Genomic DNA, 16,695 nt, shown 5'->3' on the forward strand with positions numbered 1-16,695 from the left:
CCAATAAATTGGAATTAATACAATAGATGGCGGTGCAGTAAGAAGCGGGAATTTCAAAATCTTCCTTTATTCACGTTTTAATTACTACAAACTTTGTTATAAATTTTTCTCAATATTTTTTATATTAAAAGATCTTATTTATATTTTTTATGATTATATATTTCAATATAAATATTTTTATATTTGGTTTCGATTTATTTTAAAAGCACACGATGTATTTCGTGACAAAAGCAGACGATAAATAAAAATGGCTGACATGTCAAAGTAATAGTGTTGAGTTTAATAAAAATAAACAAAGAATGATACAAATTTAAAGTTTCAAAATTACGTGTATAAATAATAAAAATCATGTTTCATTTGGAGTAATTAAAAAATAGTGTTTGAATAATTGTAAGTAAAAAAACTTATAACCTATAAAATATACAAACATATAGTGTAAGATGATGTCATCATCTGTCAAAAGCTTCTTTACTGTTTTAAAACATTAATTACAGTTACTTTTGAGATAGAGGGAATTGTGACAATCTGTCATATTATTTCATTTATCTTTTATTATTATAAAAATTATCGTAAGTGTTTATTTTTATTATCAAGTCCTTATAAATTGAATACTAATATGTACATTTATAGTTTTATTCAAGGCCTTATTCCCAAGTTTCCAGTACCTCTAACTTATTGTACTTTTCCTTCCACTTAATTTTCTCTCCCTACCCTATATTCTATATACTCTCTATAAACTTTTGTCTCTCATTCTTTACTCCCTCTCTCTCACTCTCCATTTTCTCTTTTTTTTTGTTTCTCAAACTAACTCTCGCTGTGTGTCTCGAAAGTAAAGAACCACAAAACATCGCGCATGTTGCCTCTCCCGACTTCTTTCTTGCTTATTTCCTATGGGAGAATAAAAGTCAATTTATTTTCTCTCTCCCCGCAAGTGTAGTGAATAAAAACGTGTTTGTGTCTACGAATTAGAAAAAAAAACAAAATAATTCCCAGCTAATTAATCTGTATTTAATCTTCCTCGAAGAAGACGACGAAGAAATGTCGGTTTTATAGATTCCTACATACAATTAGGTGAGTCTTAAAAAGAATTTCGTTTATTTATAGAGAATTCAAATTTAGACTCTTGGCATTCTACAAGACAAGTGTATTGTGAGAAAAAGGATATCAGTACTGTGATTCAATTTTTGTAAATTATTCTTATTATATGTCAAAAGTGAACCTGATTTTTTAATCATGTTCGATCGGATCTTACTCGTTCGCGAGTGACCGGGCATTGAACGAAAGACTAGGGGTCAACATTAACATTTTTTTTACGTTCTAAGAAAAATTTCCCTTTGACCTAGAATTAGACACATTTTTATTATGGTGCGAGAGAAAGAAATATATATATTTATCGAAAAAAAAAATGGAGAATTTTGTTTATTTTGACATTTTATGTTTTATTATGTTTACAGAAAAATAATAAATCTTTCAGAATTTTTGTTAAAAAAATACATCTAATTGTGAGATTTAAAAAATGTGTGTTTTTGCGAAATGATAAAAACGATTTATAAATAATTATGAAAACAAAGTAGATCATTATTAATTCGAGAGCATGAGACTATTTTCTAGTCAATTTTATTTTAAGCCGTGAGAATGTTATTTCTCAGTGATTTTTCTTTTTTGCTTTTAATATTATAATCTTAATTTCTTTTTTTTTATAGGGGAGTATGGTTTTTGAGAACCACTTTTACTATTCATTGAATGACGCAGACTTCCATTAACTTGAGTCTGAAGAACTTCCTTGGAATAATTTAAATTAACGAGCTAAGAAATAATGGATTTTAACAGTTTTAACACATTTTGTTTTATTTGAATCAAAATTATCAACAAATTTTATTTCTTTACATTATTAGTCTGATTTTATTCTTTTATTATTATACATTTGAGAATTTTTGCAAAAATTAATTCGTCATCGAAATAAAATGCTGAATTTACGAAATTAACTTTTATTGTTTAATCAACAGAAAATTTTCTGCGTTCTAAATATTTAAACTGGGAATTAACCTTTGGAAATCCCAGAATTCTTAAAGGCATCGAAACCTGATTTCTCTCTTTCTTTCTCTTTTAGAAAGAAATATAATTTTTAAGTAGTACAAAATAAGATTCCATTTGTTAATTACATAATTTTTTCTGTGTGAATTTCACTTGAATTGTTTACACGCTTTTTTCTCTTTCATATCGTTACTTAATATTATGAAATTTGCAACATTAAACAAATATAGAAAGGTTTTTGTTATTTTACTTCAGCCTATTAGCCCCGGAAATAAAAAATAAAAAGTTAATTAAAACTAAATTTTTTATTTTCTAATTATTAATTTAATTGATTGAAACATCATTTTTTAAATCTCACAAAATTCTAATATAAATGAATAATTTAACAAATCGTTCATTATTTCTTGATTATAAAATAATAACAAGAAAAAAATTGTATTTTTTAGGGAAACAATATGTCGAGGAAAGAAGGTAACAAAATGTTAGTTCATCAATTGTCATCAGTTTTACCAGACGATCGTCCAATTACTGCCATTAGTATTGTTGAAGACATAGATAAATGTCCGCCTAATTATACAGTTGTAAGTATAACAATAATTAATTTTAAATGCGATTTCATTTAATTTTTTTTTATTTATCAGAATAAATAACAGGAAATTGTTTACTTTAAAAAAAAAGGTTTCAAGGACACATGATTTAGATGCCGACGCTGATTTGTGGCGTGAAAGTGGATTGTTCATTAAGAAAAAAAGTAGATATATATGTTTCTCAAAGACTGAAGGACTGCCACATTGTGTGGTTGAAGAAATTGCAATAATCGATGAAAGGGAACCACCTCCAAAGGGCTATAGCATGATTTCACATACAGTTGATACCAGTAATTATTTTTTCTTATTTATTTATTTTTAATATTTAATTTTATTATTTTTATTTCTATTTGAAAAAATAGTTTGAAAGTTGAGAGAAATTTGATAAATATATTTAAGCTTGAAAATATTGAATTTTTTTGATGAAATAATTTATTTTACAGTGCAACGTGCATGGAGGAAAAGGCAACTTTGTTATAAAATTAAAAATAAAGATTTATGCTCAAAAGCTATAACGGACATAATTATTTGTAGTAGAGTTGGAAAAAGTTCAAGAAGAGCACCATTTGAATTCACCTATGCTGGGTTGAGTATTAATTTATTTCTTATTGATAAAAATATTCTATTTTTATTATATTTTATTCACGTTTATGGCCATGTTAAAAATAATCTAAATTTATTTTTCCTTTAAAAAAATATTTATTTGCTTTTATTTCTTTGGAAAACTTTATCTCTCTCCCTGATAACAATGATATATTTCTATTGTAAATCAATAAATCATACCTAAAGATTTCGTAATTACTGTTAGATTAAAAATACTGGAGAAGAGAATTTAGATTATATTTTATCATTTTCTCTATCAGTCACTATTTACTGATTTCATTTTCTAAATCTAATTATTATCAAAATGAATAATTATTTTTTTTTTTTTATAGTGAATTTAAATAAAATTAAAAAATCATTAAATCAATGGAATTTTATTTTTAAATTAAATATTTTAATTTAAATTCAAAAGTTGGAAATTTTTCTTCTAGAAAATATTAACGAAATATAGTCGAATTATGCACAGATAAATTTACTAAATTAATTATTAATTACAGTCTGGTGAATGGTGTGAGTCTTTGTTTCAAAACTGTCGATTTGAATACCATTGATCCAAATTCCAGACCTTATGCAAATATCGAGTGAGTTTCAAATATTAATTTTTTTTTTTTTTATTGATTATAAAACAATTAATGATTTCAGGCTAAAAATGTTAATTAATTGACTTTTCGTTGTTTTAGATCGTTGACTAATCCATCGCCAAATCCATCAAATGGAACTCCACACAGAGTGGCACCGGAGAGACCACCAAAACCAAAGTTTGCACCAAAAGCACCAACTAGCATTTATCCTCAAATTAGTCCAGCATGTCCGTCAAGTCCTGGAAATCCCTCCGACGACTCTATGGATCGTGATTATGAGATTCTTAGTCCAAATGCAAAGATAAAACCAACAAGACCAGCGCCACAACCACCAAAATCACCTCTTGTTGGTTCCACTTCAAATTATGGTACATTACCGGGATCATCTGATCTTGATGGAGTTCCTTTTGCTCTCAATCCTCTTCTCTCCACCAATAAAAATCAACTAAAAGTGAGTGTTTTATAAAAAAAACATTTTTCTTATTTCTATGTTATAGAATTCTAGTTTATTTTTTTATTTTTTAAAAGGTATAAACCATCTTAATGTATTTCAATAAATAACATAATAATTATATTCTATATAGAAAATAATAAAAGAAGATGTGAAATAAAATAAAAATATCGTGAATTAACGGAAATTATTTTTCTTAACAGAAAAAACTTCCTGTGATTAAAATTCGAACTCGAGAAGAAATGGATAAAGCGGTAAGAAATAGATTTCTATTTTTAAAAAAATCTTTTTCTAGTCGTTATTTAAATAGAATTTTGAAAAAAGAAATTACTAAAATATTTATCAAGGGTAATTTTTTACAGTATCACTACGATTTTCGAGCAGAGAGAGAAACTTGAAGGAATCGAGAACGTGCCAAAACGAATTGCGTAAGCCTATCGTTTCTAAGCTGTATTCATACTTTATGTATATTAAATAATATAGCTCTAGCAATGCATAATGGAGTGCCTGATTAATTAATTAATTAATTAATTATTATTATTATTGGAATGTTTCACATTCATTAATCCTCAAAAGAGCTGAAATTTTCTTTTTCAACTTTTGTGCGATGGAATGTGAACAAATTACGAATTGCACGATACATGCGTTATATATATATATAATATTCGAATCTATGTATCTTCTTCCGTGCCCTATTTAGATTTTTATACCAGTGATTACGAGCATTGTATTTTTATAGACTTGCGTTGTATTTTTATAGTTCGTAGGGAATTAATAGTATGTATCATATACGTTCTATAGTTGTTTACAAATCATGAAAGATATTTAGCGAAAAAAAAAGAAAAAGATCACAATTATCATCATGTTCACGCCATACGCAAAACGTTCCTTAAAAAAATTTCTCTTATTTATTTTCAATTCATCCACATTGTCAAAGGATTGAATTTTTTTTTAATAATTCTTCGGTGCACTCTTAATTTTTAAGTTGAAGAACTCGTCGGCGAACTAAAAATAATATTTAAAGTATTTAAAAAATTTTATTTTTTGAACTTAAAAAAAAAAACTGAAAAGTAATAATAAGCGATTTGTTTAAGAAATTATATCTAAATTATTACCGACAAGAAATGGATTTATTTCCTAAAGTAAATTCTTTGTTTGGTAAAAAAAATTGTCCAAACTTGTTCTTTTTATTATTTTGATAAATTAAAAATTTATAACGAACAAAAAAAAATCATATTTTATTAAATGATAAATTATTAAAAATATTATAAATTAATCTTATTATGAATAAGAGATTTTTCTTTTAATCGAAATTAACAGGGCTCAAATGTATTAGTTATTGTGATAAAAAAACGTCCGTAGTATTATAATTTTTAGACTAAAGGAATCATAAAAAAAATATGTTTATTAGAATTAATATTAGGTAATCGATTGTAATTTATAACGAACAAAATTATCATTCATTGTAACATTTATAGATATAAAAAATTATAAATGATTGAAAATATCATTTGTCAAATTTCATTAATTGAAATTAAGAAAAAATTGAACGAGTCAACGACTTAAACTTTTACGATTTGAAATTATAATTTGGATTATTATAATTTAAATCGATCAAAAATACTGTTAATTATTACTGACATTAATATGTAATTACCAAAAATTTGAGATTACTCATTACTTTCATACATCGAAATTATCTTTCCTTTGATTTAGTTTTAATTATTAAAATTTAATTCTTAGTTTCTTCATATTTGTGAAAATCTTTATCGATTTCTCATATTATACAATTTTATTTGCCTGATCATTGTCTTTTTTTTGAAAAATTTATTCTAAATTTCGAACTCCAATGAATGAATTGACTTTAATCACTCTAATCCTAATTCATTTTATAATTATGGATTTTAATTAATGTGTATAATTTTATATTCACTATTAGTTATTGAATTAACTATATAATTCCTTTAATTAGTTTTTAAGTTCATGTTTCTGATTTCATTAAATTCCTTTATTTCCTATTCATTCGTAAAGAAAATAATTTTAATTTATTTTCAAAATTATTTTAATTTCTTAATTTATAATTTTGTTCCTTTTTTCACAACTCCAATGAATGGATTTTTTGTCTCATAGGAATTATTCTTTTTCTTAATATTCTTCTAAATTAGTTAAATTGACTTTCGTCTCTTTAATTCTAATTTATTGCATAAATGTTGAAAAAAAAATTTATTTTTTTCTTCAATGCAATCAGGTTTTGATCGATTTAATTTATGATTAAATTGTATAATTTTAATTAAATCTGAACAAAAAAAATAAATAAGCGAAACTTATAAAATAAGTGTCAATAAGAGAAACTATAACTGACTATATGTAATTTTCATGAATGTAAATTAACATTAATTTTACAATTTATTTATTTCAATTAACATTAATCGATATTAGAATATAAAATCTGTTCGACGTCGAGTTCTTCCCTTTTGTAATTTTATCGAACTGTTAAATAGAAGAAAAAAAAATGTTATCAAGTGTGTAGGTGCTGCCAATATATATATAAAAAAATAGATACGCGAATTGTATTTAATCAAATGTATTCAGATCGATCTGAATTCATGCACTAATTATAAATATAAACGATAAATTTACTATAGTAAATAAGGAAGCACTGTCAAAGCATTATTTTAATTTATTAATTTCTCTTTTTTTTATTCGAATATAATCAAGCGTTGTGGGATTGTTTCGAATTTAAAAAACAAAAATTTTAATTTTCGATAGAAAATATAAATTTTATAAAGCGAGGCCTTTCAATTAGTATTACTTATTATACTGGAATTTAAGTGTTAAACAATTAAGATGTTAAAGAATTTCTTACTATTGATACTTATTTATTGAAAATTAACATTTTTCTATTATTATTTTTTTTTTTTTTGCACAATTTTAGAAACATTTTTTATTCTTATTTACATCACAAATGTGTATACTTATGCGCCATGAAAAAAAAGAAAGAAAAAGACTCAAGGAATGTAGAGTAAGAATGTTTTTTTTTATTTGTGAAAGAATTTTCTGATGGAAAAAGTGAAAATGTTCCTTCTGTCAGTCTTCGGGAAAAATCACATATACGTTAGAATAAAAACTATCGGGAACAATGTATTTACAACACATTCTTATTCTCGAAATATATTTATAAAATCTCAATTTTCATGTCTTTTGAATTACAAAGTTTTCTTTTAATTACAAATTTTTTAATTTCCATTGATACAAATTTTTAATTAATTAAAAACTTTTAAAAATTTTTTCTCTATTTTCAAATGCTTTAAGTTTTGTACATTTAATTCAAAAAAATTGTATTTTTATATAAAAATTAATTTTCTTTTGCTATAAATTAATGTTTTGAATTATATTCCTTTGAGAAATAGAATTGATTAAATTATTAAGAATTTAAATGAAATATTAATGAACAATTAGTTAAAATGTGACAAGATTTTTTTTATTGATCTTTCTCATCAATGTAAATAATATTTTCTGAAGTATTAATAACATCGAGTCTCTTACTTTATGTCACAGCAGGGACAAAGCTAAGGAAGATAACAATTTTCAAATTTACAATTATTAATTATAAAAGTAAAAAGGATTTACAATATATATATATATTTTTTTTGAATCTGTACAAGAATTTTTATTAAAATAATAAGAAAATTGTAGACTTTTTTTCACCACAAAGATAATTATATCTTTTTTCTATTTTAAAAATATTATGCAATTTACATACACGTATATAGAGAATAAATAAATAATAATATATTTATAGAAAAAAGAATCAAGACTTTTAAAAACAATGATTTTTATTTGTTTCTAAAAATCCTTGTACTCTTTTAGAAATTGAGTTCATCTAAATTGAGTTTTAAACACTTATTGTAATTAGTGTTAAGAATCTTTCGATGGTGATTTTCCTTGATTTGGAGATTCATCTGGTGGAATATTTTTGGCGCAATGTCAAACAAACGGTCCAGTCCAATGCCTAACGTGTGTGTGACTTGGTCCATGTTTTTCAAGAACAGCATTTGATTTTATCATATTTTTGTATTTAATATCTTTTGGCTTAAGCATACTTTTATGATTGCTAAGAAGCCGTGATGGTGTTAAAATTGATTTTGTACTGAGTCCCGTTGCTTCTAAGAAATGATCATAGCCATTATTTGAATTATCAATTGGAATCACGATATTATTGTTATCCTTATTTCTTATTATTGTATTCTCAGTTTGTCCGGCAATTACGCCAACACTCGTTAAAGTCTCCGAACCATCGCCTTCGGGTCGATCAGGATCATCCGATAGATCACAATCATCCAAATTGAATTCTTCAAAATTCTGTCTAATGTCAAAGTCCTCATCGAATTGTGAGACAAGAACATGCCTGAAAAAAAAGAAAAACACTATTTTTTTAACATTTTATTTTCTAAAAATTTAGTTTTTATTTTTTCTAATTCGTGAATCGGATATAAGTAAGCAAAAAATTATTTTATTATTACAATTATTACCTAACTATTAATATTTAATATTAAATATATTAATTAATTTTAAAATTCTTTAATAAGAATAATTTTCAAACAAAATTTAATTTAATTTGATAATTAAATAATTTATCATCAAAAAATTTGTTAAAAAATAATGAAAATTATCTTAATATATATTTAATCAAATTGATTCTATTCTCATCAGGATGGCTGTATATTGGAAATATTTAATTTTTACCTTTCTCGAGGTTTAATTCGATCACTGAGTCTCTCATCATTATCGCCACCAATTTTAAATTCCTCAAAATGTCTTACAATATTTGTAACCCTGGGAATTTTTCTCTGCTCATCTTTATTATTCGGTCCATGTTTAGATTTAAATGATGATCGAACATTATTAAAACGATTTTTCCAAAGACTTGATTCACTACTTGTTGATTTATTTGATTCTTCATCAAATTTAAGACTCTTTACCGATGTTGTTTTTATTGGCGATGTAAATGGAAATAAATTTTTCCCCTGTTCCGTATCAGTATCGACATTTTTCTTTCTTGTTTCATCAATTAAAAATGATGGACTGGGAATTTTTTTCAACACAAGTGTATTATTCATAAATTGTGGCTTTGGTGGTAATGCAGGAGGTGTCTTTGGCAATGGTGAGATCATTTCCGGTAACGATTCAATATCCTCATAATCAAGATTTTTTGCTAATGTTAAACCCTTGGATGACATTTGAAGACAAGTCTTTTCCTCAATTCTTTCCATTTTTAATGTTGGACTCAAATTTGGTGAACCTTTCACTTTTTGTGGTAGAACGAAGGAAAGTGGTTTCTTTTGATTTTCTTCGTGTTCTATTTTCGGTTCAATAATAACAATTGGACGGGGTTTTTCATTTTCATCAATATTTGCCTCGGGTTCAATTGTATTGACAATTATTTCCGATGATGATTCCTCATGTCTCATGCCAAATTCATCTTCGGATGTTGTCGCTTCAAATGCACCTGATTCGGTGTCATTGTCTGATGGTTCAATTTCATTTGATATATCACCGTCAATTGGCGCTTCTTCGGAATTTCGCCTTTCCATTTCTGAGCCAACTGATTCAATGTCCGAGAGTCTTGCCGGTTGAAAACGAACAATTTTACCACGATGTTTAAATCGTCTTGGAATTGAAAGAACTTTCTCATCCTCTTCCATGTCCCTAAGGAGAATTTGATTAACGCACTCGAGAACCGAATTATGATTGCCATTTGGACGATATGTCGTGTGTCTAAAGACATCGTCACTTATTCTGTCCTCATCAGGATCGCTGTACCAATTTCCACTTGTGTCCTCTTGATTCTGTTCTTCTGGCTCGATTTTTGATATTCTGTAAAAGAATTTTTCAAAGTCGATTAAAAATTAATTTAATTTAACAGAAAAATTCACTTATTTAAAAATTTAATAATATTAAATAATTTTAAAAATTATTTTTCTATTTTGAAAATATTGAAAGAATGAAAACAAAATTTAAAAGAAATTTAAGTGAAGTTTTCTATTTAAATTAAAACAAAAATTATACTTGAAATATATAAATATTTATATTTAAGATTAAAAAAAAATGTTGAATTCGAAATTTTTTATCTTGGAAAAATTTGAATTTTCTAAAAATTCTTTGATACGAGTATTTTAAATACATTTCTCGTTATTATAAAAGATTATAAATAGAAAACATTTTTTTTTATTTTCTCTGAGAATTGAAATCTCCTAAAAATTCTTCAAAATTAAATTAATATAATTATCAAATCTAAAATTGTTTTAATTAGAGCAAACGTAAACTAAAAAGAACTTTTTTAAGCTTTATTTAAAAATTAAAAAAATTAATTATGCCTTTTAAAATACCTACATATTAACATTATTATTACTACAATCTTCATTTGTTCTCGTTGCTCCTTGTAAATTTCTAACATTATTTTCTGTACACGAGTTAACATAAATAGGCTCATGTCTCTCTTCTTCGTCAGAAACAAAATTCAAATCCATTCCATCGTCAGTGCTTTCGGTTCTAATAATTTTTGGTAACTCGTGAATACGTGACGAGCTAATCATTTTTAAAGGTTTTGCTCTTAGTACACCAAATCTTCTTTTTGAAAAACGATTAACCTCATCATTCATCATTGTCTCATCATCATCGTCATCATTTAAAATTGTCATAATTTCATTTTCACTATCTGTTGTCACTGTTGTCGGTGTACATCGACTCGATTTATTTAATGTTGAACCTGGTGAAACATCAGTACTTTCACCTTCACAAAAACCTTCGGTACTTAATAATGAAGGACTACCCTCAGTGGTTGTTGTTATAATTGATGCATCTGTATTTTCACTGCTCGTCAAACTTGTTTTTGAAATATCACTTCCGGCAAAACTATGAGTTTTTGTTATTCCACGTGAATGATCATTGTGAATTTCTTGTGAATTAGATCCATTTAATTTCGTGATTATTTCACATTTTAAATTCTCAATATCTTTACTCAAACTACTGTCACGCTTACTATTATATTCGTCGACCTGGGAAACAATATATATCCGTTATTACAGCAATTTGAAAATTTTTTAATTTTATAGTTTATTTAACATTTTATTTACCGAAAATATTTTCTCTTATAATTAACTTTATAGGAATATATTTACTTTTATTTTTTTATAGAAAAAATATACATATAGAATATAAAAAAATATATTCATTATAATTAATTAATTTATTTCAAAGATTTCTTTTAATGATAAATAAATAATTTAATAAAATTTAAAAAAAAAATAGAATTAAGTTGAGTGAAAAATTCTTAAATTTGAATGATGGAAAATGGATTTTTTTGTAATAAGAGATTTCGGTCTTTAATTATATATATTTGAAAGATTTCATCTCTTTATAATTGAAAGACTCGTCAAGCTATATTTATAAAATAAAAAAACTTTCTTTCACGATCAATATAATTGTATTTTGAATTTAAAGACTCATAATTCATCTTCAAATTTATTTCTTTTATTGAGTTTCACCAACTTTCCAAATTAGGACCCTAAAAATTTGTTTTTTTTTTTTAAACTTGACTTCTAACTGTATTTGAAATAGAAATCGTAGTTTTTAATTAAAATAATTATATATTTATAGAGAAATAAATAAATTAAAAAATTTTGTTATACCTGAAAATTAGACGAATTTTTCTCAGGTGGAATTGATTCTTCGACACTTATTGATTGGCCTAAACTGCTATCACGTTTTCCTTTGATATAATTTTTTGTATAACGTCGAAGTTTTGCAATTTCCAATTGTTGATTTCTAATGACATTATCTTTCTCGCAAAGCAATTGTCTAATTGATTTTTGTTCTTGTTTTAAACGTGATTCAAGAACAAGTAAAGCACGAAGAATTCTTGATAATTGTTGATCACGAAGATTTCTCTCCGATGCTTGATTACTATTTCGATTGTCCAATTCTCTAACCAAATCTCTACATTTCTTGGTCGCTGCTTTTAAAGCTTCTTGAGTGCGGACTAGATCTTGCTTTAAAACCCGCACTTCAGTTTCCATCTGCAATTAAAATAAAAAATACTAATTGTTATTTACTGTTGGGAACAACTTGTAAACAATTTCCAATATGTAAAAATAAGATTATTTTTAATTTTCACAGAATTTATTATTAATTTCATAGATTAATTTTGTTTATATTTATTATATATTTTTATTTTAATCATTATTATAATTTCAAATAATATAAATTTATCAATTAATGTAACTATTCTCATTGTTTTGTTTATGTAAACAATGTTTATTGCAGAAGACTACCTCCGGTGAAATTAGTTTCAGTATTTAAAATTGGTGGCGCTTTACCGGAAACATCATGACGCCATTTTCTGATTTTGGCAGTGAAGAGTGAAGACTGCACTATTTGTTTTGTTCAATTTGTTTCTATTAATTTTAATGATTTTACTCGAAAACTGGACGATAGTTATTCTTCGTTAATTCAGGTAATTAATTGAAGTATTAAAAAAGTAATTTCTAATTTACTGAAAGAGTTATTAAAATTCATTCGCCCTGTTTGACAACATAACCTAAATATAATAATCCACACATCGGTTGTAATATTGTAAAATTCCCAATAAGATTATTTCAAAAGAAAGTTTTATTAATTAAATATTGGCTATACAATAATTATTTTCTAATAGATAAAAAATAATTTTTTATATTATTATTAATGTTATAAATTAAAGCTCACTTCCGGTATATTAGTTTCGAAATTTGAAATTGGTGGCGCTTTATACCGGAAATACCAGCTTTTTTCCTCATTCTTTTTTGTCAGTAGAGTGGTTTTTATTTCGTTTGATTTTTACTAATTTAATAGTGATTTTACAGGAAAAATTGACTAAAGCTGTTCATAATGTAATTTGGGTATGTACTTTATTGATTATTTATAAAGAATTTATTTTAATGTTACTTAAAGAGTTTTAAAATTCATATTTTCCGGAATTTTTATGCGAACATAACTATCAAAATACCGTTACGTAAAATTTCGAAACAGATATATATTTTGTAAAAAAAAATCAATTAATTAATATTCGTCAATAATTTTTTATTATAAAGCAATAAGTAAATTGTAATAATCTATTTACGAATTTATTTTTTTTAAATTAATGTTTTCCGTTACATCCATTACAGTAGTTTCGACATTTACCGTTGGCGGCGCTTCCTTTCATTACTGTCATGGCGTCTTTTCGGTTCATTGTTGGTTTTTTCGTTCTTTTTTTTTCAATAATTACTATTAATCTAATCAAAAAAGTTCATTGAAGTTGTATATTTGCGTAATTTTGATGATATTTTACCGGTTAAATGTAACAAATTATCTGTCTTGTTAAAAAAAATATAAGTTTTAATTGTTTCACTCTCGCGTATACAGTGGCAACATAACCTATACAATCACGTAAATATTTAAACATGATAAAATTTTGCAAATAATTCGAAATTTCTTATTCAAATTGATCAATTTTTTATAAAAAAAATTAAATTTTTCTACTTTATTAGGAATAATATTTAATTTGTATATATAGTTGTTTCTATAATTATTAGGTTATCAGCATACTTGGAGTATAATCTCATTTTGCTTATGATTTTTACTGCATTTTTTATTTTAAATAAGTATTGTTGATTTTATCGAAAAAACTGCGATAAAAACACTTGGTTCTTTTATTATTTTATTTTTTTACTGTCAAACTTTTTAAAAAAATTTGGTTTTTGAAAACTCTTAATTATTTTGCCTCGTATTATTAACTAATATAACATAATAATTAAAATAATAAATAATTCATAATAATGTTTAATTAATTTCATTAGTTAATAAATTAAATTACTCAAAAATTTGATTTTTGAAGTACATTTAAAACTTTAGTATATAAATAATAAAATTATTTAAAAATGTTTACTAATATTTTAATAATATTTCTAAATCTACAAAAAATTGTTGATTATTAAAAAGATAATTATTATTTATACAAAAATTTTAATTCGGAAATTTATATTAAATTTTATATTGTAATTTATAATTTAAATATTTTTAAAAGTAAAAAAAAAAGTGTTTTGACAGTTAGAAAAATTAAAGTTATTTCTTTTTTGAAGATTTTAATTCGGATATATAATATTTCAGGTTGAACGTTGGGAATTTAAATACCGGTTTCTCGTCCATCAAATCAAATGACCTAACGTAATAACGAGGGCACTTTTGCTATTAGAAAATAAGAAATACAATAGGTTCAGAGGGCAAAAAGTCTATGACACAGTAGCAGCTGGCCAGGTGTATGGGGTATGATTATCGGAAAGAATCTGAGCCATCGCTATGAAAGCATAAACCATGAAGGAAGAAAGTCATCCATATAATAAAACGAAACGAGCTCTTCGAGATTATAAAAAAGGCACCCGTTGACAGAATAATGATAATGATGACAAAGGAGATTTTATACGTGTGTGTGTATGTGTGTCTCATCCCAGGAGCTCTATAATAAAGACCTACTTTTATAATAAGGTATGACATTTATTATATCAAAATAGAATTTATTACATATTTCGTTTAAATTTTTTTAAAACAGCACTTATAATATGTACAAAAAAAAATTTCCCGTTTTTCTTTGAAAAACTTCGAATGACGATTTTCAGTTCCCATTTTTCTTTACTTTTTGAAAATGCAATTACCATTTTTTCTTTTAATTTTGAATATTTAAAAAATAGTAAAAAATTTTATTTTTAATAGAAATAGAATTTTTTCTCTATTTTCCTTTAAAGTATTTTTTTTTTGTTATTTTTCATTCAAATAAAAATAAAATTTATTTCTATTTTTCTTTAAAAGAAAAAGAAAATTTAAATTACTATCTTTTCACAAAATGATAATTTTAATTATTTTTTTTGTTAAATAGTAATAGAAAATTAAATTTCTTTAATTAAAATGTGATTTACAGTTTCTCAATGAAATTAAATTGAAAATAAAATTTTTGAAGTGAAATTTTAAAGAAATTATGTTTTATATTGATGTTTTTTTTTAAACAGAATAAGTTTATTCTTCTAATTATGAGAGATTTGAATTTATGACACGAAAATTGAACATAGCAAAGAACTCCTATTTTTTTTCTATCATCGTAAAATTACTCTCTAAACAATTCATGACATTTTAATTTATTCCAAAGGCCTATTTAAATTTTATAGTTTAATTTCTCGGCTTTAATAAAAAAATATATATATATATTCAATAAATTTTTAAATAAAGTGATTCTCATTAAAACAATTTGAATTATTAAATTAAAAATTGGTTTTTTTTTATTTTTCTCAAAATGGGAATATTAATTAATATTAATAAACTTTCACAAATTTTGTTTTCAAAGAAATTTTTTCATGAGTTTCTGAACTGTTGTATTTTATTTTTATTTTTAAAGAAATAAATAAATTTTTTATAATTATAAAATAAATAAATTTTTAAATATAATTTACAATACGCGTTTGTTTTTGGTTTTCGAAGGATTGAAGGTTCAGTTTTGTTTGCTTTTTGTTTTTCGCGATGAAAGGGGATAAAATCTGCGATGTGGGAATTAAAAATAAAAATTTTTTTTTTTTGGAAAGAAAAAAGAAAAAAATATTTAAACCTGCTGTGCAGCCAATATAATTCTCAGCAGGTGCACTGGGTAGACACTTTTCTAAATGTTAAAAGACGAATGCCCTGCAGTTAAGCACACGTAGGTGTCTTGAACTACTGGGTAGGCACCTGACATACAGACAGGGGAATCAGAGAGAGTAAATTTACGGCAAAACTCCATTCGCAGGAAGCCGCAAATTTTCGCAGCAAGCTGCAATTATTCGATGCCTATGGAAGCTCTGTGGGACGTGCGCTCATCTCACTATATATATTTCCAATGGGGGGGGGGGGGGAGATTGCAAATATTTCCATAATTAAAAAAACTTCCCAAAAAATTAAATTTTTAAATTATTAAAAAAATGTATTTTTGTTTTTTTTTACTTGAACCAAATAATTATTATTTAAGTCAATTAAATGGTACTTGTTTCAAATAGAGAAATTATTTTTTCAAATACAGTTTATTTAATTCAAATAAATATTATTTGGTTGAAGTAAATATTTATTTGATAATTAATTATTTTAATTAAATAATTTTTTTTCCAATGCCTTTAATATTGAAAATTAAATAAATAAATGAAAAAAAAATAAGAAGAAAAATAGACAATGATTAAAAATATTAATCTATATTGTACTAAAAACGAAAAAAAAAATAAATTAAACTGTGTCGAGTGTAGGGAACAATAAACGTATTATAAATTTTATTTGCGGGCAATAAAGTAATTATTATTTTTATATATAGATAAAAATAGTATTAATAAAATTCATCGATGTAGAATGTGCA

At 24.7% G+C, this 16,695-nt stretch overlaps 2 protein-coding genes and 1 long non-coding RNA gene across 14 annotated transcripts in view; 2 read left to right on the forward strand and 1 right to left on the reverse strand.

Moving 5' to 3' along the window:
* Positions 1-241: 241 nt before the first annotated feature.
* Positions 242-7,445, forward strand: LOC127277320 (uncharacterized). Of its 3 annotated transcripts, none has more exons than XM_051298358.1 (8): positions 242-390; positions 2,481-2,615; positions 2,713-2,911; positions 3,065-3,206; positions 3,722-3,805; positions 3,905-4,256; positions 4,460-4,510; positions 4,619-7,445. In XM_051298358.1, the coding sequence occupies exons 2-8, from the start codon at positions 2,490-2,492 to the stop codon at positions 4,652-4,654; spliced, it is 990 nt and encodes a 329-aa protein (XP_051154315.1). In that variant the 5' UTR covers positions 242-390; positions 2,481-2,489; the 3' UTR covers positions 4,655-7,445. The 3 variants fall into 3 exon arrangements, with proteins under 3 accessions (XP_051154315.1, XP_051154318.1, XP_051154317.1); XM_051298361.1 differs by lacking the exon at positions 242-390 and adding an exon at positions 438-569; XM_051298360.1 differs by lacking the exon at positions 242-390 and adding an exon at positions 792-1,071.
* A 121-nt stretch (positions 7,446-7,566) lies between these two features.
* LOC127277318 (probable serine/threonine-protein kinase DDB_G0278845) overlaps positions 7,567-16,695 on the reverse strand; it is a 52,921-nt gene continuing 43,792 nt past the window's right edge. For all 10 annotated transcript variants that reach the window (XM_051298348.1, XM_051298355.1, XM_051298347.1 and 7 more), the window contains 4 exons: positions 11,948-12,334; positions 10,650-11,314; positions 9,003-10,133; positions 7,567-8,664 (listed from right to left, as the gene is read on the reverse strand). In XM_051298348.1, coding sequence (XP_051154305.1) covers positions 8,244-8,664; positions 9,003-10,133; positions 10,650-11,314; positions 11,948-12,334 — 2,604 coding nt within the window. In that variant the 3' untranslated portion in view covers positions 7,567-8,243. The remainder of the gene's footprint in view (positions 8,665-9,002; positions 10,134-10,649; positions 11,315-11,947; positions 12,335-16,695) is intronic.
* Positions 12,347-16,695, forward strand: part of LOC127277321 (uncharacterized) — a 33,895-nt gene continuing 29,546 nt past the window's right edge. The window contains exons 1-3 of the long non-coding RNA XR_007842352.1: positions 12,347-12,771; positions 13,157-13,192; positions 14,442-14,816. This is a non-coding gene — a long non-coding RNA (uncharacterized LOC127277321). The remainder of the gene's footprint in view (positions 12,772-13,156; positions 13,193-14,441; positions 14,817-16,695) is intronic.

Source organism: Leptopilina boulardi, unplaced genomic scaffold (assembly GCF_019393585.1).
Source record: "Leptopilina boulardi isolate dan_hultmark-lab unplaced genomic scaffold, ZJU_Lbou_2.1 LbouV2_165, whole genome shotgun sequence".
NCBI classification, from domain to species: Eukaryota; Metazoa; Arthropoda; class Insecta; order Hymenoptera; family Figitidae; genus Leptopilina; species Leptopilina boulardi.